Source organism: Littorina saxatilis, linkage group LG8 (assembly GCF_037325665.1).
Source record: "Littorina saxatilis isolate snail1 linkage group LG8, US_GU_Lsax_2.0, whole genome shotgun sequence".
In the NCBI taxonomy this organism is placed as follows: domain Eukaryota; kingdom Metazoa; phylum Mollusca; class Gastropoda; order Littorinimorpha; family Littorinidae; genus Littorina; species Littorina saxatilis.
This window is the reverse complement of record NC_090252.1, coordinates 26,584,126-26,610,564: the sequence shown is the minus strand read 5'-3', so window position 1 is coordinate 26,610,564 and position 26,439 is coordinate 26,584,126. Positions and strand designations below refer to the sequence as shown.

The following is a 26,439-nucleotide window of genomic DNA, read 5'->3' as shown; positions in this document are numbered from 1 at the left end:
CTATCCTTCTTAGCGCAACTACTACCCCGCTCTTCTTGTCAATTTCACTGCCTTTGCCATGAGCGGTGGACTGACGATGCTACGAGTATACGGTCTTACTGAAAAATGGCTTTGCGTTCAGTTTCATTCTGTGAGTTCGACAGCTACTTGACTAAATATTGTATTTTCGCCTTACGCGACTTGTTTGGTCTGAGTTTGAAAAATGTCTGAAAGAAAAATGTTTTAACTGTGACAGACTCAGACTAACACGAACACTGATATTATTGAACCATGAAAACCACATTAAAACAGACGCTGGTTTTGACTATATTTTATTAACAGCAAAGTTTTTTGTATACAAATGTAGAATTAACAAAATTCGTCCTCGCATGCAAATGTTTTTAAGAGAATTATGTAACTTATATCAAATTGATAAATATGCTCACAATATCCTCATGAAACAAATTCAGTTTATTACAAAATGGAACCCATATCAACAGCTAATAACAGCTTGATGATGACTGGTGATGTTGTGAAACTACGCTCCACCCTGGTAGGGGGAAAGTAACCCTAAAAAAAGAACGGCCTTGAACAGTCACATGACCATCTCTGACCAATGGTTACCTTCTACATGCATTGCGCATGCGTACTCTCGCCGCCATGTTCTTCATTCGCTGGAATGGGGTATGGGGTGTATGGTCATTACCATGGCTACGTTTACACTTTTTGTGGTTGGGTTGCTTCCCTTTAAACTTTTTAAGATGGGTAGCCTTTTCAGACCTCAGCATCTCAGACTGCGTCAATGCTATATGTGATTCGGAGTAGGAATATGTAATTTAATGACCCTTTCGTTTAACCATTCAAAAACCAACAGCAATAACGCTGTTAGTACTACAGCGCGCTCAACGTTCGCCTATTTGAACTCTCGAAGAGATTTGTTTCTCTGGTGGCAAGCTTACCGTTCACAAACGCATGCGTACTAGTTAGGATTCCCCCAATTTTCGCGACCTTGACCGAATACTCTCGAAGTCACCACTCCGGCGTTCATGTATAGTGAACAGTCGGAAAGTTAAAGTTCGGGAGTTCCCACTTCCGAAAGAGGCCTCTACTTCCAGTGTTGCTGACTTCCCGCTCCTCATGCATACGGGCCCTGAACAGTATGTGGATAACGTTTCTCTACTGTTTGAATAATGGACTCTAGTGAGTGACAGGTAGAACTGATTTACATTTCTGTTTGCAGTATTGTAACTCATAGACATACTAACCGTGTGTACTATGTTTGAACTTGATAAAAACACCCACCATTGTCTTCCAGGTTGTATTTACTGTTGAAGTCAATTCAGTGAAAAATAAATGTGGCCGTACATGAAAGGTGGCCGCTCATCCCGGGGACCAGCCATTGAAGAGACTGATGTACCTCACTGCCATAATCATATGTAAAAATATACCACTAAATATTTAAAATAACAACACTTCAGAGTCGTGGTTAAAAAAATGTTTACCTCAATCATCTTGTGCTTTTCTTTCTTGAGGTATCTTTCCACAGCCTTTTCTGCATTCTCATAAAACCTGCAAACCAGATCTAATATATATATTTATCCTATATACGTGAGAGAGACAACCGTGAGATAATAATTGTTCAAATCACACGTGTGTATATCATGTAAATGAGGTCATGTCAAGCAAGTCTGGCAGGGACCTGTTTTTCCACTGCTTATGATGCCAAAGACACCGAGACAAATGTCACTATAGAAAAAAAATTGCGCTCGCTAATTACCCTCGATGAATTTTTAGAACTAACACGTCACGCCACACTTTCAGAGTGACGTTTCTTTACTTTGACGTAATAGATTGCACGAGGTTTTAGAAGAGATTGAGGTTCCAAAATAAGCGTCTTCAATTTAGTTGCCTCGACTGCAGGACATTTTCAGTCAAATACACGTAAGTACAGTATACTACATGGCTTGCTGTGTCGTACCAGATTTACACTCGTTGCTTTTTTAAATAGTGAACAGCTCGCTTTCGCTCGCAGTTCAATATTAAAAAAAAACCTCGTGTAAATCTGGTACCACACAGCAAGCCATGTAGTATCTATCTATATATATATATACGACTTGTGTCTGTGTGTCTGTGTGTCTGTGTGTGAGTTCGCGATGCACGGCCAAAGTTCTCGATGGATCTGCTTCAAATTTGGTGGGCATATTCAGGTAGACCCGGGACAGGACACAACCTGGTCGATATTTCAACACGTGCTCTCAGCGCGCAGCGCTGAACCGATTTTGGTTCAACCTCAGCTATTTTGGTTCCACCTCAGCTACCCGGGCCCCCATACCGACACACCAAAGCCAAAGTTCTCGGTGGATCTTTTTCAAATTTGGACACCGTATTCAGCTACACCCCGGACACAATATCATCGATGAGATATTTCAACACGTGCTCTCAGCGCGCAGCGCTGAACCGATTTTGGTTTTTGTGTTCATTTCACCATTATAAGTAACTCTTCCTTATCTTCTCATCTTCTCCAGGTTTTCAGCGTTTACCTCCCTTCCTTCGTATGGTGCACTATAGTATGAGTGGGGCGTCTTCGGATATTCCCGGCGTTCTGTTACTATTTTTAGAAGGTCACCGCAGTGTCCAGAACGTAAATTGGACCCGTAAATTATCCTCACTGTAAAAGTGCAAAGGTCGAATCAATTTATAGCCACGCGAAAAATACACTGTCATCTATCTCTCTATAGATACGGCTTCTCTGTGTTTGTGTGTGTGTGTGTGTGTGTGTGTGTCTCTCTATGTGAGCAACACCTGGGGATTGTTCAGTTCTGTTTGTGATGTGGTCTGGCGGCTTTTGTGTATTTGTATGTACTGGCCTTCCTTTGAAAAGCCATAACAGTTCAAAAGGGCTTACAGATAAGCTATAAATTGCTCAATCCTGTTTGAGTGGAGTTCGCCTCCAAAGGTGATTAACACGGTTACATTCGTCGACAAGGATGGGACTCGATATGGTCAGGAATGGCATTACAGACCTGTTTACCCCTAAAACATTGCATGTGTATTTTCTGGGAGCAAAATGAGGCAAATGTGTAGTTTTGTAATTGAATGTGTAGAATTTCTCGTCGACCTATCACAACAACAAGAACAATGATTGCTACTTTTTACCACATGTATTGATTGACTGACGGAAAAATGGGAATTGCAGACAGTGCAATGAGCATGATGTTTTCCTTTCCGCGAAGACAAGGCATGGGTAGTCCTGATGATATTTTGGCAGAAAGACTTGGTTCGGCGCATTGCTCGTCTTTTTCTTTTTGGTCGGTGGCCTTTCGGAGTCATTTTGTTCACAGTTCTCATCTTCACTTTCGTGTGCTCTGCGTTCAGCCATTGTGTCGAAACGCCCGCATGGTTTGGCAGTAACGCTTTCAGTTGTGCCCGGCATTTGCTTGGAGAAGCCTATTCGGCATTAACAAGCTACAACGCAACGCCCGTGGGCGCTTTACGCGCTGCACGCAGCAAACGACTGCTGGCCGAAAACATGGATTGGAAAATGGATCGGTCAAGGGAGATGAAGAAAATTACGGATTGTGATATGCGTAGCCGAAACAATACCGTTTGCGTGTAGGGACGGAGCGGTGTGAGAGCACAACGGGAGTACACACATCTGGAGAAGAGCTCTGCTTGTGTTAGAGTTATGTTTTTTGATTTTTCTTCTGCCTTTCAGACTATTCAGCCTCACCTTCTGGCTCAGAAGTTACAAAACATGTCTTTGCATCATAGTACAGTGAAATGGATTCTGGATTATTTAGTAGATAGACCACAGTTTGTACGATGGAATGGTACTTTTACATCTGACATGATTAACACTTTCACCGGAGCACCACAAGGAACAGTTTTGTCACCTTTTTTGTTCACCCTGTATACATCTGATTTTAAAGTACAAGGAGAGTCATGTCATCTTCAGAAATTTTCTGACGACTCTGCCGTGGTTGGTAGTATTCTTGATGGTGATGAGAGCTTGTATAGAGAACATATTGATGATTTTGTGTCTTGGTGTGATTCCAACTTTTTAGTATTAAACGCAAGCAAGACGAAGGAAATGATTTTTGATTTTCGCAAAAAGAAAGACACTGTCCATCCTGTAGTCATCAAAGGTGATGCGATTGAGATAGTCAGCGAGTACAAGTATTTAGGTGTAGTTCTAGATAACAAGCTAAGCTGGTTTAATCATGTTGATGCTGTTTTTAAGAAGACGCAGTCAAGATTGTTTTTCCTGCGCAAGCTGAGATCATTTCATGTGTGTAACAAGATGCTGTACATGTTTTATCAGAGTATGGTGTGCAGTGTGATGGTGTTTGCATCAGTGTGTTGGGGAGGGAATGCCACTGCAAGGGACACTGGCAGGCTGAACAGGCTGATAAAGAAAGCGAGTTCTACTGTAGGCCAGAGCCTTGACACCCTTGAAGTCCTTGTTGAAAGAAGGCTTGCCATTAAGTCCAGAGCTATTCTGTTCGACCTAGGGCATCCCCTCCACGACGCACTGATGGATCTCCGCATCACACGGAACGCTCGGTTTCTCATGCCTAGGTGTCGAACGGAGCGTTTTCGGCGTTCTTTTGTTCCTGCAGCTGTGAGATATTTTAACAGCAACCGAGCCATTGTCCTGGCCACAGACTATCGGTGATGCCTTTTAAATGTACCTCTTAGTGATAGATTTAATATGATTTGATGACTGTTTGACCTTTGATCATAACTAGTGCTGTGATAATGAGCTTTAGCACTGTTGTGATGGTGTTGACACTATACTTGCCCAATTGAGTCTAACTACCTGATGGCTAATCTACTGTGATACCTGTGATAACTGATGATGATTACTGTGATTGGTTTTATGTGTTTGGTTGGTCTCTTCTTTTGGTAGTGCAATAGCGTTAATTATGGATTGTTGTTATCATCATTTACATAAAAACTTATCTGTTAATCCAAACAATGATATAATTACTGTGATGTTCTTAACTACACTTTAACATGGAACGTATGTATGTATGTATGTATGTATGTATGTATGTATGTATGTATGTATGTATGTATGTATGTACGTAGGTATGTATGTAGGTATGTATGCATGTGTGTTGGTGTGTCGGTGTGTCAAGTGTGCAAGTAAAAAGGGTATTGTAGTTGTACATATATTACTTTAGATATTTTTTTGTTATCATGGGTTTTATAAATTTTCTTCTCTTCTTCTTTTATAATTATTAATTAATGACCTATATGTGCTGATGACCAATTTAATTTCCTTTGTTGGATCAATAAAATGTTATGAGTTATGAGTTATGAGTTATGAGTTATGACAAGGAACAGGTGTAAAGACGAAAAAAAAAAAAAAAAAAAAAAAAAAAACTTTTTTTTTTTTTTTTTTTTTTTTAAATACCGTTTGCGTAGAAAACGACAGACTTGCGTAGTTGCGTAGTATATTATTCAAATTCGTAGTTTACTACGCTCAATGTGTAGTGTAAACAGGTCTGGCATTATGGCCATTGAATCATTTTCGTGCTGTTCCCATTCCACGAATCTGGGAGGGACCTAAGCTTGGCAGGTCCATTGTTCGGACCCGGCGAAGCCGGCGTACGGCTCTAAGTACTTCTTCCCGGCGAAGCCGGCTACCCGGCGAAGCGGGTATTCATTCTAGTTCTCTATATATACAGTAAAACCTCCCACTAACGACCTTGAAAATGTCCAGAAAATCCGGTCGTAAAAAGGAGGGGTCTTTATTGGGAGTTTCAGAGGTATAACTTTTTTCAAATGGGAGGCAACTGTTGGGCAGTTCAGTCTTTAGTTGTGTTCGTTATCCCATTTTTGTTTCCATTTGATGTGCATATGGGTTAGTATGATGTATGGGCATACACCAGCGCGCGCGCACACACACACACACACACACACACACGGCCTCATAGGTAAAACTTGGTCATTGGCCTCGGGTGAGAAGGTCAGTGTCTGTAAACTGGGTCAGCTATAGGTGGGAAGAGGACAGCCGTATAGGCCACTGGACTTTCACGCACTACTGACTACAGACTACCACCCCTGACACTTGGTGCGTGACTACTGGGGTGCGTGTTCCACGTGTGCTGGGTAATTACGAACTTTGACACTCACTGGTAAAAAGGTCAAAGTCGTTATTGACCCTATGTTGGTAGGTCGGTTGTCGGAAAAAGGAGGGCTTCGTTCTTGGGAGGTTAGTTACAGTGTGAAAGGCATCCGTGCCGAGAAATTCGGTCGGCAAAAGGAGGGGGTCGTTCTTGGGAGAGGTCATTACGGGAGGTTCCACTGTTTTTATATATATATACCAAATAATCGAAACTAAAAGATATCACAGAGGATAAGGGAACAGAAAATAAATTTGTCAGAGATCAAACAAAGTTTGATAGTTCTGACACTATATATATACGTACTGTACTTAAACATTCTGACTTCTCTAGATGGGGAGTGCGTGTGGAGTGTATGGTGATCTTGAATGGTAATACACGTAATTATCAACTCTGAAAATGACATACTACCCTCTGGGATCATCATGAGTGTACAATACAAGTGTCCTGAATTCTTATCTTTCCTTGCATCTATTACTATCTTTCAGAAACTGCTTTTGCTCTCTTTTTCACATTCTGTCAATATTTGACTGAATCAGTCCGGAACCAGGCTACCTCCAAATAAGTAGTGGGGCGACCATCCCCAACCCGGCGGGTCACGGGTGGTGAATAGTGAACGGCCCTTAGATATAGGGGTTAGCTGCGAATAAGCTAGCTTTAGCAAATAAGGAGTCCCGAACCAACTGGCGATGTTCCTACCAGGACGAGGTGGGGTAGAGGGTGGCTCCACAACTTCTACAAAATGCCTTACATGTCCAATGACAGGCTCATCATGGCGATTAAGAGCAGCCATAAAGATCTAGCTACGGGGAAGGACACCCCGGAGAAGCAACCCGGGCAGACAATGCTCGTCAGCTTTGGTCGGCAAATCATCTTCCAGAAGGAAACTGGGATAACTAGAAAACCAGGAGAGCTGAAGACGGAGGTACTAGGCCATTGGTGCTCTTTAGACAACCATGGTACCACGCATTTACAAACAAATTATGTTGTCAGATCACAGCGACACTTATGGCGCTCTTTCTTTCTTTCTTTCTTTATTTGGTGTTTAACGTCGTTTTCAACCACGAAGGTTATATCGCGACGAGACTTATGGCGCTCACCCATTGAGGTCCCTCCAGGGTGGAGCAGCGCCGGGCTCTGCGCCTCAACAGAGCCCACCCCCAGCGACTGGAGGTCCCTCCCGCCGAAGGTCTAAACCGCCTCGACACGCCAGGGGGCGGGGGAGGAGTACGACTGGCAGCAGATCAGGACCCTCCAAGAAGCATCAGCCTCTTAAGGTGAAGCATTGGAATGCAAAAAGAGTTCTGAACAAGAAAGTGGAACTGGAACACATCCTGCATGAGAAAAACATCAGCGTCTGATGCCTTCAGGAGATTCATCTACAGAGCAGCAAGTCCTTCAAGATCCGAGGCTACCAGTGCTTCATGTCAGATAGAATTGTTAGACACAAAGGCAGAATCCTGACTCTTGTTAGAAACAACATTCCTGCATGCGAGACAGCAGTTCACATGGAGGGAGCTGAATATCAGATGATGAGAATCAAGCTGAAGACAGCAGAGTTACACATCCTCAACTTCTCCTCCCAACAACCGCCCGCTCTGCCTTGACCATTCAAGTCCCAGACTCAATTAATTAGCTTCCTTGCAGTTGGTGACTTCAACAGTCACTCCCAGAGTTGGGGCTACGATCACATGGACCGTCAAGGTGAAGAGATCAAAAACTGGCAGGACGACAACAAACTCATCCTCATCAACAAGCCATATGACCCCCCCACCTTCTACTCCAGAAGTTGGCGCACCACGTCAACCCCAGACTTGGCTCTCTACACTGAAGATGTCGACAGGGGCATCCAGCAAGAAGTAGGAGAGCAGCTCGGAGGCAGTGACCAAAGACCGGTGTTCTTAGTCATTGACAAGAGCAGTTCCACCAGTCCTATGTTCACACGCTGGAACTGCAAGAAGGCAAAGTGGGGTCTCTATAAACACCGAACCAACTATCTCACCAGAGATATCCAAGTTGAAGGAAGAGTTATGAACCTTGTAGTCAGAGATTTTAACACTGCCATCCTAAAGGCTGCTCAGGAATCCATTCCAAGAGGAGCCCGAAAGGACTACACCCCGTACTGGAGCAACCAACTACAACAACTACAAGACGAAATGACAGAAGCCCGCGAAGAAGCAGAACAGAACCCATCAGATAAGGTCACTCTCCGACTCCAGCAAACCAAGACCCACTTTCTCAAGGCAAAACTCCAAGCCAGGCGCAAGAGCTGGAGAGAGAAAACAGCAGCCCTGAACCTTGAGCAGGACGGAAAGAAACTCTGGAGGATCATGAGCCAAATCAACGACGAGCAGCAAAGAAGCCAGAAAATCACGCTAGAGGAGAATGGTAAAATGCTTTCTTTCTTTATTTGGTGTTTAACGTCGTTTTCAACCATTCAAGGTTATATCGCGACGGGGAAAGGGGGGAGATGGGATAGGGGAAAGGGGGGAGATGGGATAGAGCCACTTGTTAATTGTTTCTTGTTCACAAAAGCACTAATCAAAAAATTGCTCAAGGGGCTTGCAACGTAGTACAATATATGACCTTACTGGGAGGATGCAAGTTTCTAGTACAAAGGACTTAACATTTCTTACATACTGCTTGACTAAAATCTTTACAAACATTGACTATATTCTATACAAGAAACACTTAACAAGGGTAAAAGAAGAAACAGAACCGTTAGTCGCCTCTTACGACATGCTGGGTAGCATCGGGTAAATTCTTTCTCGTCCCAACCAATATGGGACTCCCCCTAACCCGCGGGGGGTGGTAAAATGCTGATGGGGAGGAAAGCCGCAAACCATCTTGCAGACCAGTATGCAAAGGAGAGTGATGTCCCCATCCGCATGGAACAACAGCGTGAAGCCAGAAAAGAGCAGAGAGGTCGGCCGAGTCACACCACACCTGTTAACCCCATGAAGCAGCCCCTAACACTCCACAAGCTGAATCAGTCCTTGAGGAAGCTCAAAACAAAGAAATCCCCTGGGCCAGATGGAATCACCAATGAGATGCTGAAACACCTGGGAAACACTGCTGCCCTCAAACTCTTTGATGTTTTCAACCACAGCTGGGCAACCAGCACCCTTCCACAGTGTGTGTGTGTGAGTGAGAGTGTGCGTGCGTGCGTGCGTGTGTGTGTGTGCAGGTTGTTGTTGTTGTTGTTAGCCTTTTATGCAAGGAGTGCATGGATGTATGAGTCATTCCACACCAGGACAAATACTAATGGCTGTAATGCTATATGGCAAAATAAATTCTTGTTCTTGTTCTTTTTCTTCAAAGTGAGACGGAAGATATCCATCATGAGCAAGTTGGCAGGAACCACTTGGGGTGCCAACGAAAACATACTCAAGCGGGTACACGAAGGAGTCGTCCGACCCCACCTTGAGTACGGATCCCCAGCATGGTCGACAGCAGCCAAGTCCCACCTTCAAACCCTGGATAAGGTGCAGAACCAGGCTCTTCGAGTCATCACTGGAGCCATGAGTCCACACCCATCAAGATCACGGAGGAGACTGTTTGGCTGCAGCCGCTCAGCGACAGAAGAGACACCAAGATCATGGTGCAGGCCGAAAAATACAAATGCCTACCCAACCATGCCATGCACCACAAGCTGGAAGGTCTCACAAAGAACCAGCTGAAACACAGCAGTTTTTTTCATGAGAGCAAAAGACTGACCAGAGGCTACACAGATCAGTTACCATCCACAACACTGCCCTTGAACACCTCCGACACACCCCAACCATGGAAGGACAGCCACACAAAACTCCAAATCAAGATGACCGCCCCAAAGATTGCCAGAGCGACCATGCCAGACGCAGTCTCACCCTGGCCACGATTGCAGAGCAGTACCCCTGTGAATCCTGGATCCACGTCTACGCTGATGGCTCTGCAACTGACACTATAGCCGACAGAGGAGCTGGCGTGTATGCATCTTTTCCTGAGGGGCACACCACTACCGCTAACATTCCCACTGGAAAGCACTGCTCCAACTACAGTGCAGAAATCAAAGCCCTCATGCAGGCTGCATCCATTATTCAGAACTCTTCAGGCGAAAGTCTTCAGGCGGTCTTCCTCACAGATGCACTCTCAGTTCTGGAGGCCCTCGCAGGGGGGAAACTTCCACACCTCATGGAGAAACTCCACAACGTCGAACAATGAAGGCGAGTGGTACTGCAGTGGTTACCTGCCCACTGCGGGATCCCCGGAAATGAGAGGGCAGACAAGCTCGTCAAACAATAGCACAGGGAGACCAAGCATACAACCCTGTCTGGCCTGACAATACAAGTGGGATCGACAACAAGAAGAAGAAGACTGAATCAGTGAATGTTTTTCTGGGAACTGGGAATTGAGGGCTAAGGTGTGTGTGTGAGCATGTGGGTGCGTGTGTACAGCAATACCAATAAAACTACTGGACAGGGGTTTATGAAACTTAACACATGAATTCTCCTCGCTTATATCCGCACATATTCATTTTCATATTTCAATAAATGATAAGGTCATCTCCACTTGTTAAAAAAGGTTGAGACAAAATTAGTGCTGTACATGCTGATGTACATGCTGGTTTGTAAGTATGAAGTACGTATGTACTAACATAAAATATATAAAAATATAATCCGTCTCCCTCAAACTAACATTCGTTACATATAACAATGCATTTTCAGAGGACATTTTTTTTACTACTATTTTACGGGTCCCTCAATATTACGACCAATTTTTCAGTGACATATTATTTTTCCTTCTATTTCTTTGTATTTCTTACCTCTGTGTTACATCCCCCTCTCTGATACGACATACAACCAACCATCAGTGGACTTATGAGGACTTTTCCCAAAATTATCACCAGCTTGATATTATATTTCCAGTCGAGTCAGTACGCAAAACAGACGCAAAAACAAGCTAAAATCGTTTCCGAGTACAACATCACTTCGGCACGCACATTTCTGAAGTACAGCCACGGTTTTTCATTTCTATTTCAGGTCGTTACTTTATTTTGACTAGATAAAGCTCATTTGCCAGATTTTTACTTTATTTTGCAAAGAACTTTGCAAGAACTCCAACCTTATACATACACAAAGCTACAGAATCGTCATGAAAAAAATCCGCACATCGACTCAAAACTGAAGGTTGTGTTGACGTCATGCAATTTTGCGATGTACGTCAACAAAGCTTGTGCAAACTTTTGCTGTCTAGCTAAAATGGTGGACGAACATCGTTTCGAAATCTGGAACTGTTTTTTGTTTTCCCAGATCCATGATTGAGTGACACGATATGCAACCAAGCGTTCATTTGAATCAATAAATTCTCGGCAGAATCCTGTCAGTGAAGTTTATAGAAGTCAGTGTAGTGTCCTAAAATAGTCAACTCTGTTGACAGTCCACAGTGTAGTTATGTCCCTTGAAGTTGAAGGAACGAGTCAAGTTTCATCGTTATAATTGACACTTTTTGCAACAATTTTACATTCAACACACTTCCGCAGTTCTTTACGTCTACAAAGGACTAAACTTTGGTACCTTGTGTTTGGGACACTGTTCTTTGTTTTTAACCCAATCTTTGCTGGGTAGCGTATGACTATGAGTAGTAAGGTACTGGTACAGTGGAACCCCTCTCTAGCGACCTTGAAAATGTTGACAAAAATCGGTCCTTATGGAGGGGGGTCAGGGGGCCACAAAGAAAGTCACCTCAGATTTTCTTAAAAAAAGAAAACAGAGAAGTTTGAGTTGCTGACGACCGTTTCCTCAAGCAAACTGCTTCGATTTCATGTTTGACATTGTCGATGGTGTCCACCAGTTCTGGTGCATGTTTCAATGCAAAAAGAGTTAGTTTCTGAGCAAGCATTCTTTACAGCAGTCCCTGCAATGATGAAGGCCCTCCGAGAAAGAGAGTGAAAAATCGGCCACTGTTCTCAGCATCGCGTATCTGTGTGTAACCTCTTTCATTGACAAGATACTCTTGTTTCCCCGCAGCCTTGACCAGTGAGTCGGTTACCTAATCTGTGAACCCTTCAGTTGTGTTGCTTTGTCAAAAGTTAGACACAGTCAACTAGTTTTGCTCTGACGGTGAACAGTGCAGCTGGCCTCAATTAGCCGGTGACACCTCTCTGGCCACAGCACCAAACAGTACATGGCTGGGGGAGAGAGAGAGAGAGAAGGGGTGTCCGGTGTCACTGCATGTCAGCAGGAAGAGCATTGGAGAGAAATAGAGAGGTGTACTCTTCCAAACAATTTCCAAGGATCAGTTGTCAGGGCTTAGGGTAGTCAGTGAGGGAGAGTGAGAGCGGTGTTGTGTACAGTGTATTTCCGACTGAAGAGTGAAAAGTCACTGCCACAAGATCGGCATGCAGTCAATAAAGCCAGACAAGAAGAATGATTATGACATGCGGCTCTATCTGCTGGTTTTTTATTCAAACTGGTTTTCAACGCTTATTCTCACAAAGCATCTGCACACCTGCTTCTGCCTCTGTGCTGTGTTTGTGTGGCTGCTTTCGTATGATGTCAGTGCATGGTGCCTTGTCATCACTTTCCCACCTTTTCAGAATGTTTTCTTTGTCTTGGATAATTCTTTGAATTTGCGATTTTCCAACATCAAGACTTTTTGCAATCGCGAGAGTTAAATATTTTCTTTTCTTTGAAGACGCCATGTCGATCTCCACTGCTCTTGTGTCCAAAGACTGTCTATTCTGACTGAATTGAACGGTGTATGTTGGTCACGTGAGTTTGTTTTCTCGATGATTGGTTTGTGATGTTTACAACCATCACACCTCTCAGCGGTTAATTAGTGCCTTTGCTTACGCGAGACGGTTATAACTGGTTATAACCGGTTTGTCAGTGATGCGTTACGCTGACTGAGAGTCTTGGCTTTGTCTGACAAAGTCGTTACACAAGCTGTTAGGTCGGTCCTTAGACGTTAGAGCGGGGTGGTCGCTACACTGGTGACAACTATATAAGGAAAAACATCGGTTAAAAAAAAAAGGGTCGTTGTGGCGGGGTAGTCCTTAGAGAGGGGGGTCGTTGTGAGGGGTTCCACTGTATCGACATCAATGTTATGCTTTCGTTCGACCTTTGTGTGTTTAATGCAAAGCTTAGCCGACAAGTAGTTTCGGGGCTGGATTAAACAAGCAAAACAACTATGTGTGGGCTATTAATTTAATAGTCAACTGGTTACTATAATCGTTTCAGGAAAGAATAACATGATCCCTTTTGGGGAGGCATCAAGCAAAAAGCCCATTTCATTCCGGATCATTGACATTGACGGACCCGGACATGGACGTAACAAACCAAAACTCTATATTACGACCCCTCCAAATAACGACCAAATTTCGGTTACATTTTCAAAGTCGTTAGACAGAGGTACCACTGCACCTGGGTGTTCTGCTATGAATGTGATGAATAAATCAGAATCTTCAAAATTTGTCATGGTTTGTCATAAAATTGTTTCAACATAATCAGGGGTGGGACTCTCTTGTGATGAAAAACGAGGAAATCCCTTTTTTCTAGGGGGGTTCGGGGGCATGCTCCCCCGAAAAATGTTTAAATGGTACATTAAAATCTGTGCAATCTGGTGCATTCTGAGACTAAAATTCAACTCATTTGGATAAGGTAAAAACGACATTCTCCTCACTCCCCCCACCCAAAAAAACAACAACCAACCAAACAAACAAGAAGGGCAAAGCCCATACGACTCACATGCTTGACCTTGACCTTGACATGACCTTGACCTTCAGCTAAACCTAGCAATGACAATGATACACTAAGAACTGCTTTACACATTTTTCCTACCAAAATACATGTGACCTTGACCCAAGATCAAGGTCATCCAAGGTCATGCAACACAAAGCTGTTAATTCAAGACATAGGAAGTACAATGGTGCTTATTGGCTCTTTCTACCATGAGATATGGTCACTTTTAGTGGTTCACTACCTTATTTTGGTCACATTTCATAAGGGTCAAAGTGACCTTGATCATATGTGACCAAATGTGTCTCATGATGAAAGCATAACATGTGCCCCACATAATTTGTAAGTTTGAAACAGTTATCTTCCATAGTTCAGGGTCAAGGTCACTTCAAAATATGTATACAATCCAACTTTGAAGAGCTCCTGTGACCTTGACCTTAAAGCAAGGTAAACCAAACTGGTATCAAAAGATGGGGCTTACTTTGCCCTATATATCATATAGGTATTAAATCTCAAAAACTTCAGAGAAAATGGGAAAAATAACTGTTTTTTAGACAACATTTATGGCCCCTGCGACCTTGACCTTGAAGCAAGGTCAAGATGCTATGTATGTTTTTTGGGGCCTTGTCATCATACACCATCTTGCCAAATTTAGTACTGATAGACTGAATAGTGTCCAAGAAATATCCAACGTTAAAGTTTTCCGGACGGACGGACGGACGCCGGGACGGACGACTCGGGTGAGTACATAGACTCACTTTTGCTTCGCATGTGAGTCAAAAAACCACTTTCACACAACAATGGTAACATTGTAATGGTGCATATTTACGTAATGACCATGTATTCATAATCCAATACTGCCAATAGTATGATCCAAGTGACACCCCAATGCATTGAAGCTCAAAATGACTTAGTTATCAGGAGTTTTCAGTCAGCACAATTTAACTCTCAAGCCTCCAGTGTTCTGTTCCATCTTCACTTCTCTCCATATCATTCAGTCAACAAATTATAGATACTGTGATGAAATGGGACGCGGAAAAATAGATTACCCCAGCGGAATTCGTAAGTTGTGTCCGCGGAAATCCGCGAAAAAGTCCCACCCCTGATAATAGCATATGTTACAGCACACAATGATAGCAGTAGTTGATGATCCACTGCACTCTTGTTCAAGCATATTGGCAGCATTTTTTCTTCAGTGATTTTGCCGAAATGGCCATGAATGTTTTGACAATTTTTGGATGTTTTAGACTGACCCTTAAACACACCCTATCCACCTCAGTGAAAAAAGTTTTGTAGCTCTGCTTAAATGACTGCAATATTTTCATTGATTTTAAATAAGTTTCAGCATTTCACACCAAGTGATATGCAAGTAAATAAAATTCCCTTGCCTACTGTGAATTTGCCTTAAGTTCCATCAGTTTTACCTGACTGCATCTTCCCTGCTGATAAAGAAGTCCACTTTTTGTCCCGCAGGAATCCAGTTTTCCCAGAAAAATGCATGCATCTTTTTTGCATGATCAACACTGGCAAGAAAAAAGAAAAGTAGTCACCAAACAAATTTCATAATTATCACACAAACAATCATAACCTAACTCACACTGAAAATTCACAAACAGAAAAGAGCACTAATGTGTCTCAACCATTTAAAAATGCCAATTTGGTGTACACAACAAAATCCATCTAACTTTCAGGGTATTTGTGTGTCTGTGTGAGTGTGAGTGTGTGTGTGTGTGTGTGTGTGTGTGGGATACTCTGATAGAGCTTTGTTGGCTATACATTCCATGCGAAGTCTATGTCTGGGCCTGATGGCACATCCCTAGTATACATACTGTGCAAGGTGATGGATGAAACTAGCATTGGCTATGGTGCAGTCTTGTCTGGCCTGGTGTTTAGGAACCTCACACTGACAGAAGTAGCACCACACTCTAGCCCCAGCCTCCCACCCAAATGATTGGATATCAGGACATCCCAAACTGAGCTTTGCAATCTTGACCTGCAACAGAAGTATACAAAGTATTAACTATTATACACAAAGGCATTTTTTTAACACCCAAAATTACACACATATGAAGTGTCACAAGTTTCACTTTCACACATAAACACAGGGGTGTACCATAACAATTACCTGGTCAATCTGGCCTGGCGACCTCAAACTCTGCCAGTTTCCTAATGCCCACTCAACTTCCTCCTCCCCCACCCCCCTTCCTTCACTTTGAGGACTGCCGCCAACCCGAGACACACTAAGACAGCAACCCCCCTCCGCCTCACTTGACCTGCACCTTACTTCTCCTTTTCTTGTCAGAAGCACTAGCAGCTGCCGGTTCCATCAGCAATGCTACCCTACCCCGCGAGGTACCAACTCGCCTCCTCCCATGTCCCCGGTTTGTAGTAGGCAACTTCACTTTCTGCTTGCTTTCAACCTGTTAAGGGTGTCAACTCGCCACAGCAGGCAGTGGCAACTCCCAACCGTATATTCCATGCGATGAAGCCATGTTGAATTTTTTACGTTTGTGAGAACAAGTTTTTTAAAAATCCCACTTCTACCTAAGTTTAACAGAAACAGTTGTTTTATACAAGTTACAACACCTTCCAGCTTAGGATTGATAAAAAACAAATAAAGCTAAGTTTTTGCTGATAAACTAATCCAGGTGAACAGAAATGAATCAGAAAATGTCATTGAATACTTCCGATAATTTTTCTTACTTAACTGTTAAGTTAACTTGTAAGACTTTATGAATAAAATAGCTTTACACAAGAATACGCTCTCTCTCTCTATTTTGAGGTCAAGTTGCCGCACATGGTTTTTGAGATCTTGTAACCATACACCATCAGGCCACATCAGGTGTTGATAGACTTAATTAGTTAATAGTGTCCAAGAAATATCCAACGTTAAAGTTTTTCGGACGGACGGACGGACGGACGACTCGGGTGAGTACATAGACTCTGACTTTTGCTTCGCATGTGAGTCAAAAAGTTATAGGGTCGGCCCCTAAAAATAGGGTAGGTCGGGTTACCGTAACCACACCTATTTTTTTTTTTTAGGCCTTACCCGAATCACATAATAGCATTGACGCAGTCAGAGATGCTAAGGTTGCTAAAGTAAGAATATGTAATTTAATCTTGAGTAGCTAGCCATCAAACCGTTTCATAGACACTCTCGCTTACTAATACTCGCACTGATGGGGTCTATGTCGACCAAAAGAGTGGGGTTCCCTGTAGGTGGAGTTCCTGTAGGGAGATTCCCTGTATACAGGGAATCCCACAGGGTGGAGTTTTTCAATAAAACTTGCAAACCATACTCGAATTTCAAAGATTAAAGGTGGTCGTCTACATTTTTGCTTTTTTTCAATAATCTTATGGTTAGATTTCGCTAAAAAGTTATGTCAGACTTCCGCGGCAGCTTCGAGCGCAGCCCTGAAGCTGGCCGGAGCCGCCAAAAGCGTCTGCTCCTCGTGAACCATGGGGAAAAAAGTTGTAGAAAAAAAATATATGTAAAATAAGATTTTATTTTTGGGTAGCGTGACACGCTTCAAATATTTTGTTTTCTGTTTGCTGAGAACATGTGCTTTGCCTAAAAATACTAACCAATCAAATTCATGCCACTATGCTTATAGCCACGCCCAAACAAGTGCAGCAACAGTTTAACACTGGAGCGCTGTCCACGCTTTTTTTTAAACGCACGAAATGCACGGGATTTGAGAGGAGTTTTGGGCTTAGCATTTTCCAAATAAGGATATCCTACTATGAGTACTACTCTGGAATACTACAATGAATTTTCAAACGGCTACACTGGCTTCGTCTTTCCTGATCGAAAGGGGGTGTATTGTTGATAATTGTAGATAATAGACTCTGCATTTTAATGGTCAAATGGCGATTTCGGTATAAAAATGTAGACAAGGACCTTTAAGAAATATAAAAAAAGATTAAAAAAACATCAAATTCTACCGATGTCGCTAAGCATCACGTGACTTTCAGCGATCTTCGCGAAATGCTACAGGAGCTACACCCTGTGATATTCCCTGTATACAGGAAATCCACCTACAGGAACTCCACCTACAGGGAATCCCACTCTCTTGATCGACATAGACCCCATCAGCAATACTAGCTGCAAACACGTCTCGCCTTTTAACAAACACTTGTCTGATAACACCGTCAAAAGGCGCCTGCAAGTAACAATCTCAGATTACTCCTTCAACCAGTTTTTGACCAGACTTGTTGATCTCCCATAAACTCCACACTGACTATCCTCCCAAACCTGTACACTGGTGTGAGGGAGAAAAGCATGTTAGTTTCTTGCAAGTGAAGGAAATTCGTGGTGAAATTCGATAGCTTCAGCCCTTTGCTCCCCTAAATATGATTAATTTGTAAACGTGCACCGGAGTGATTATTATGTCCCTTGAATGGCGGAAGGGAAGGATTTGGCGATGAAGCAAATTTCTGAGTTAAAATGAAAAATATTCTAAACGAATTAGCCCCCATGAGTGCAATTGTAAAGTACCACAGTCTGCGCACAGGTCGATCATAAGTACTTGTGAAGGGAGGGGGCAATTTCTTCTCAGCTGAAAGGCGAACTTCTGCATTACTCGTGCACATACCTTCTCCGTTAACTTTAGCAACGTGTTTTTCAGTGTGAGCTGATGTCTTTTTGAATACACGTGCTTTTTTTTCCGTTGTTTGTGACTAAGTTTACATAAATCACAGTACTGAAACTGGTAGAAAGATGTCCCTGCGCTAGACGACATTACGAAACTTTGTAAGTTAGAGTTATCGAACTTCGTAAGACACCGATTTTTCCAAAACTAACCAAATAAAGAGAACGACAAAACGTTTCAAGTTGTATATACATGTTACAGTTAATCTGTGAAACCAGGGAATACGTGTATTAACTAGGTAATACATGAATTAACTGACGGGAAAAAACAGTTAATTCATGTCACACACACACACACACACACACACACACACACATACACAAACACACACTGACACACACACACACAGGCACACACGTACCGTCACTGACGCACACACTGGCAGTACACACACGCACTCACACACATGCACACACTGACAAGCAAACACAAAACAGTTACTGCCTTTCTCAAGTTTCTTTTGTGCTTTCATTTCTTCTTTTTGTAAATTGTTATGCCAGTTTCTTTGAGCCAGTTTCTTCATCGTTGATAGTTTAACTCTCTCTGTGTCACTCAGTCTCTCTCTCTCTCAGTCAGCTAGTCTCTCTCTCTCTTCTCTCTCTCTCTCTCTCTAATGGTAAAAATCCTTCCGTATTATAAAGTTTTTGAGTTAGACTGAGTTCTCTCTCTCTCTTTCTTTCTCTCTCTCTCTCTCTCTCTCTCTCTCTCTCTCTCTCTCTCTCTCTCAGTCTCTCTCTATCTCTCTCCGACTCTCTCTCTTTCTCTTTCTCTCTAGCTCTCCGTCTCAAATAAAGGTGTGCTCCTTCACAAAATCCTTTCCGGACATACACCACGTGCTTTCATTACTTTCTTCTCAGTTCTTCAGCGTTCGACGACGTTCATTACAAAATTTAAAGCCAAACCAAACCGAAAATTCAATGTCCCCATTCTACGGATAGATCTCTTTAAATCAAGTTTAGCTTATTCTGGCAGCGTTTTGTGGAATTCTCTCCCGTAATCAGTTCGAGTCCCAACGAGTCTCAATACTTTAAAAAAAAACCACCTCTCATTACATTTAACAGGGCCGGACTACCGGGGGGGTTATGGGGGTTGCGCAACCCCCCCCCCCCCCCCCCTAGCCTAAACATGTACCTTACTTATTTAATTTTTTTATTATTGCATATTTTATGCCGTTTCATGCAAGGAGCGACCATTTTCCTATCTCAGAATATGACCTACCCATCAGCTTCAGGGGGCTTCGCCCCCTGACCCCCTCAACGAGGGGGGGGGGGGGGGGGGGTTCTAGGGTTTCCGGACCCCCCCCAAGCCACAAAATAAAAATATTGAATGAGGTATGCATTTCTTTATTTTACATTGAGTTTCAATTTTTGGGGTATTAATCAGTGACAAAATCTGCTGCCTGAAACTGGTAATGATCATCCTCAGAATGCACCAGATTGCACCATTGTGCATCCTTTTTTCAACATTTTCCGGGGGGGTATGCCCCCGGACCCCCCTAGCAAGCTAGGCGCTTCGCGCCGTCAGCTCGGCGCTTCGCGCCTTCACACCCATATCTTCACAATATACTTTTGAAAAAAAACACCCATAAAATGAACTGATCCGCCCCTGCCGCCAGGGGGGACGGGACATCTCCCTGGGCCACCACTGGCAACCCCCCCCCCCCCTTCCTCTTCGCCTAGTCCGGCCCTGTTTAATGTCAAGTTACGAACAGTCACAGTGATGAAAGACTTCGTTCTGTGTTTTTTCATATTGATCATATCTGTCCATATAGCATTAGTGTTTCATCATATTGAAATTCAATTTGATAACACATTCACTTTTTTAATTTTATAAACATGTTCTGTAAATTTCCAATTTTGATCATAACGTAAGAATTAATGTAACGTGTATATAGGCTGTGAATAGTTTTTCTGCCTTTTTACATTTAGTGCCAAATTGATTGAAATTTTGGTCAAGCAATCTTTGACAAAGGCCGGACTTTCGAATTACATTTCAGCTTGGAAGCTTAAAAATTGAATAATGAGTTTGGTCATTAAAAATCTGAAAATTGTAATTACATTTTTTTTATAAAACGATCCTATAAACAATTGCGGAAACACAAACCTCAAAACCGTCAGGCTTTTTCTCTTTTTTTCTCACTTTTGGCAGCATTCACTCTAAATTTGCCGCCTAATACGGATTTGTTTCTATTCACAGCCAAAGCTCTTATCTCACAAACATTGCCGGCTATATATATATGACAGCTAAGACCGCATTTGTCACATTTTAGCAGAGTTGACCCTGAGTTTCTACTGCAAACAAAAAATAATAGCAAAATATCAAAGTATGTGTGTATCCGGCCCTAAATGGGCCACCTTCAACAAATCGAACAAAATAAAAGATAAAGGCTATTTTCATTAATTCATTAGGAAGCTTGCTGAAAATAACCTATAACTAGCCCTCAAGATTAAAAAAAAAATCAAATAGTCTTCCGGTTTTCATGGTAATTGATAATTTCACTTATTTTCACTCTGTTTTGGGTAAGCTTCTTTAGTTTCCTGGTGTGCTTCAAATAATGCTCTCATCAACCCGAAACGGATCAATCTAAAGCATATTTTAATTAGTCTGACTTACACACTAAGTTGTATCATGTTATTTTGAAGTATAGGGGGCTTTTCACAGTGATTCGTGAAGGCCTCTTCACTGGTCCATATTTGGGCGCCCAGGCTCCTAATATGGACCATTTGTGATTTTTTTTCTGTATTTGATTTTTGCTGAATGTAAGCCTATATCAAAGCTAATTCACTCTAATTAGGCCTAACGGTTAACCAAAGAGAGAAGGACCATAAAACACAAAACAAGAGGCGAAGCCATCAAGGCTCACGTAAGCCGAAATCGACAAACAGTACCACAAACTCAATCTATGACTCACACATACACACACACACACACACACACACACACACACACACACACACACACACACACACACACACACGACACACACAGAAAGAGCATAGGTGAAACTGTGCAAGAAAGCGAGACACTAGATCTAGATCTGTCTGTCTGCATGTAGCCTACTTACAGGGACACGACTGTCAACTAGTCTCGGCCCGCTCAAAATAATAATGACCGAGACTTTCAGTACTTCCTTCGCGTGACGTCTAATCCTCTTACGTCAATGTAATGTGACGTCTTCAAATGTTAGAGTTTCTACCACAGACATACACACGCACTCACGCACGCACGCCGCACATACGCACGCACGCACAGACCGAGACAAAGTTACGTGAGCCAATGACTTGAAACTTCTTCGCAAGAAAACTAGTAATTAACAGCATGAAACAAAATGTGGTCCATATTAGGAGCCCTTCCCCTACATTAGCGATTCAGTCTTTATATTTTAAACGCATTTCTGAAATAGTGACTTCATCCAGTTGAATCTAAACTGATGGATTGAAATTAAATTCAAGATAATGTCTCTGTTAATAGTTGGTTTCTGCTACAAAAATCCAACTTAATTAATTACTACCTTATTAGATTCAGTTTCTCTTGAAGCTAAAAAAAACCCCACTATTACTATTAGACTTCAATGTTGTAATGAGATAGTTCTTTGTAATGTCTTACCACATGGAGTGCTGAACATGTTAAATACCTAATCAGTTCAGTTGTACTGCAGTTAACTGTACTTTTATGTCGTCTTGTTGTTGAGTTACCCCTCAATGGGCGAGGGGCACGTTGGTATTGCTTATTCTGTCGCCCTTATTCAATGTCGTAATTCTCTCTGATTTTTTTCGCTGGTAATAATTATTTTCCTTTCAAACTTATTTTTAAGTTTCTGGTAAGAAGATGTAAATATTACCCATTTACCAAAAACCTCATAATTATTTTGGCAGCCATCATTATTATCTTCCTGCGAAAAGGATACGGCACTTGATAGACGCAGGGGTTATCCACACATGTTGAAACTTCCGTGTTGAAATCGTGTTGTTTGAGGCGGATATTTTCTACAACGTGTCTCACTTTCCAGGTACAGCTTTACATGCGGCTAATAAGTAGGACGTCAGCCAGTCACCCATGTGTGTTTAGGTGTTATCAGCCATCTGCACTTATGGCAGAATGACCGAGGTCTTTTACGTGCCACTGTGATGACACGGAGGTGGGAGATGGATACCGTCTCTGGGTCTGCACATCTCTTCTTCTTCTTCTTCGTACGACGGTTGTGTCAGACTCGGAATCTGGAGGATGCCATGAACATGGACGTTCTTTCCAGGTCCTCCAGTGCTCCCCACATTTTGGTCCTCAGATCTGTTGGGTCAGGCGGTCTGCACATGAAGTTGACCCGTCGAATCCGGGCCGGGACAGACACGGATCAACTTTATGTGCAGACCCAGAGACGGTATCCATCTCCCACACCCGTGTCACCAAATTGTGTTTGGCAAAACATAAGCCTGCTTCGCATCAAGTTAATTGACCTATGTCTCTGCTTCGACAGAGTCTCTCAGACCTGCAAACCGATCTCTCGCTACGGTCAGTCGCGCTCATCAGTGACTCGCGCTGATGCCGAAATTCAAGTCACTTGGGCCCCACAATGCGAAGCAGGCTTATGTTTTGCCAAACACAATTAGGTGTTTTTGTTTGTTTGTTATTAAAGGGAGTGAACTCTTATGCACGAGATCACAAAACAGATGATTTGTTTTCGTTTATGAATTGAATTAACATGGTTTTCAAAAGAAATTTAGACAAAAGATAATCTTTTCTTTAATCACCGATGAAAGCTGATTTCTTTGCATGTGTGTATCCCGATGTGTGTGTCTGTGTTAGAATGCTGGTGTGTCATTTTGCGGCTAAAGTGTCAGATGGTGTCTTGGTCAGGTGTTATCATGGAGTAATGATGCAAAAGGAGAGATTTTGTGGGGGATTGCTGCCATTGTTTATTGGTGAGAAATTGAGTCTTTTTGGGGGCTCGTTTTTGCTGCACCTGCAGAGTTTGCGATGACCGGACCTTACGTATAGCTGGACAAAAAGCGTTCTTTCCAAAAACCGAGATAGTTTTTTGCAAACTATCGAAGGAAGCAAATGTACTTCCTACTGTTAATAATGTTTCGCTTTGTAGCCCGGTCTCAATGACTGAAGTACACCGGCCTGCATAAGGTACAAAACACTAGCTGCTCATGCACTGCTGGACGCGTCCAAGTTCACTCATCCCACACTTTTAAATGGCCACCTTGTCTGCCACTACCGGAAGTAAAGCGAACCCTGGCAGTGGTGTTACCCTGTTACAGCCGAGTGAGGTTACACCGTCCATGACAAGAAATTCTTTGTGGTGTTAACCCTAGCACGACCAAGCAGAGTTACGTCGTTGGGGTATCGCTATGGGACCAAAATATCTTTGTGGTGTAACCGTAGCACAGCCAAGTAGTCTCAGTTACGGATGGCGTAACTGTAGCCACTGCGAACAAATTATCTAGCCTGCCTGGCGTGTAACCTTCAGCTTTGAACGATAAAGATGAAACAGAAGACGATATGCTCCCCTCAGACCAACAAAAAAGCTGGTGTGTCAACAAGCCCAGGGGTGTCGTTTGGGTCGGCCCTTCAGCCAATCGCCGATTTTTTTTTATAACTTTGGCCGAAACTTTCATGTCCCAATCGGCCAAATGTCCGAAGAGTATTCGCCTGAATTGGCCAAAGTTTGTCCAGTTTTTGTATTGGTCAGGCTTTGTACTTAATCAACTGACTGACGTTTATTTCCTTCGCGAATACCAAAAACAAAACATCAATGTTTTGAATGGAAGCCATTGACGAAAATTATAGATGCCAGAGTGGTTTGGACAAGGGAACCACATTCTCAGCGTTTGTGTTCGCCAGTTCGCGATAGTTTATCAGTCAGTCAGTGCTTTCGATTTGGATTTGAACATCATGTCGCAACCAAAAAAGAAAAAAACCAAATTGGCCAAGGTTTGCTACCCTTCGCCAAGGTAAGTGATTCCGGACAAAATGACAGTAACACCGCGAATGTGGACAGTGTCAGTGTGAGTGGTAGTAGTGTTGTCGAGTCGATCGAAGCAGACGACATAGCAGACAATAGTCACAGCGAATCGAACACAACAGACTTAACCAGCATCTCCACGGGAAGCTGCATGTTGTGCCCTCCCCCATGTGTTCTTGTGGAGAAGCAGAGCAGGACACGGCCCACATCCTACGAGACTGTAGGAACCACCAGGTGCTGAGAGAGGAAATCTGGCCATTGCCGGAGTCCCTGCACAACAAGCTGTACGGGCCAGTGGCTGCGCTGCAGAGGACCACTAATTATATCTCAAGATCTGGACTCCAAGTGTGATCGGCGATCGAAAAGAAGAAGAAGAAGACAGCGAATCGAAATCTGTTGAGCCAGAGAATGAAAAGCGTCCTCCAAATCGTGGTTTCCAAGCAAAATGGCTCTCCCTACACGGTCTTTTATTGGTGTTTTACCAGTCACATTTCCCAAGGCTTGTCAAGATTTGCACAAGATTGGAAGAGTTTTACTTTCAAGAAATTAAAGTTAAACTTAAAGGTTTGACAAAGTTTCTGAGAACTGGTGTCTGTTGTAGTTAAATCAGCAAAGCTGATTGTTTCAGTTGCAGTATGCAACATATAATCCAGGGCCGGGGCGGATTGGGGGAGGGGGGGGGGGGGGGGTTACTGAGGTTCCGGACCCCCCCCCCCCCAAAAAAAAAAAAAAAAGATTCTGTCTGTAAAGCCGGGGGAAGAGTTAATTCTTTAATTCATAATTGTCACAGTATGCGACATGTCTCCCTTCTAAATCATACTATATGATGTCGGGAGCAGATATCAGTGAAGATAAATTGCCATTATTTATTCTAACGTTAAAAGAAATAACGAGTGGCTGCTGACAACAATTGATCATGTTTAAAATCAAGGATAAGCCACAAATTGTTTATAAAATAGCTAAAATTCTTCAGCTTCAGGGGGGCTTTGTCCCCCAGATCCCCCAACGGGACCTTGAACTCCATGTTGTAATACCACCCCACCCACTCCGCCCCTGTAATCTGTGTTCGTAAGGCAATGATTGTATGTATTGGTGTTCCCCTCTTGAGTCTTGTGCTTCAATGTTGCGGTGACTTTGGATGAGCCAAAATAATAGCCGAACATTTTCCAAGATGTCCTAAAGCTTTCTGACAGTTTCGGCCATCTCTCGCGTGCAGAGAAAAATTTTCCCTCTTTATCTTCACTCTGCTTGCTGCAAAATCCCTCTCGCGGAGGGTTTTTTAGACAGGCCAGGCACTCAATCAATCAATCAATATGAGGCTTATATCGCGCGTATTCCGTGGGTACAGTTCTAAGCGCAGGGATTTTATTTTTAATTTTTTAAAATTTTTATGCAATTTATATTGCGCACATATTCAAGGCGCAGGGATTTATTTATGCCGTGTGAGATGGAATTTTTTTTACACAATACATCACGCATTCACATCGGCCAGCAGATCGCAGCCATTTCGGCGCATATCCTACTTTTCGCGGCCTATTATTCCAAGTCACACGGGTATTTTGGTGGACATTTTTATCTATGCCTTATACAATTTTGCCAGGAAAGACCTTTTGTCAATCGTGGGATCTTTAACGTGCACACCCCAGTGTAGTGTACACGAAGGGACCTCGGTTTTTCGTCTCATCCGAAAGACTAGCACTTGAACCCACCACCTAGGTTAGGAAAGGGGGGAGAAAATTGCTTACGCCCTGACCCAGGGTCGAACTCGCTTCCGAGCGCAAGTGCGTTACCACTCGGCCACCCAGTCACTGGTTTTTCCTTGACTGTGTAGGGGCTTCTTTGTTTGTTTGTTTGCTTAACGCCCAGCCGACCACGAAGGGCCATATCAGGGCGGTGCTGCTTGGACATATAACGTGCGCCACACACAAGACAGAAGTCGCAGCACAGGCTTCATGTCTCACCCAGTCACATTATTCTGACACCGGACCAACCAG

At 43.0% G+C, this 26,439-nt stretch overlaps 2 protein-coding genes across 7 annotated transcripts in view; one reads left to right on the top strand and one right to left on the bottom strand.

Moving 5' to 3' along the window:
- LOC138973175 (centrosomal AT-AC splicing factor-like) overlaps positions 1-18,562 on the bottom strand; it is a 50,444-nt gene extending 31,882 nt beyond the window's left edge. Inside the window, exons 1-4 of the mRNA XM_070345865.1 lie at positions 18,421-18,562; positions 15,655-15,818; positions 15,250-15,348; positions 1,482-1,548 (exon numbers count right to left, since the gene is read on the bottom strand). Coding sequence (XP_070201966.1) covers positions 1,482-1,548; positions 15,250-15,329 — 147 coding nt within the window. The 5' untranslated portion in view covers positions 15,330-15,348; positions 15,655-15,818; positions 18,421-18,562. The remainder of the gene's footprint in view (positions 1-1,481; positions 1,549-15,249; positions 15,349-15,654; positions 15,819-18,420) is intronic.
- Positions 18,563-22,327: 3,765 nt separating this feature from the next.
- LOC138973165 (G protein pathway suppressor 2-like) overlaps positions 22,328-26,439 on the top strand; it is a 61,358-nt gene continuing 57,246 nt past the window's right edge. For 3 of the 6 annotated variants that reach the window (XM_070345851.1, XM_070345852.1, XM_070345846.1), the window contains exon 1: positions 22,328-22,486. The gene's annotated coding sequence lies outside the window, so the exon portion shown is untranslated. Of the gene's footprint in view, positions 22,536-22,559; positions 22,585-26,439 lie in introns of those variants that run through there. The other 3 variants (XM_070345847.1, XM_070345848.1, XM_070345850.1) reach the window with 3 other exon arrangements.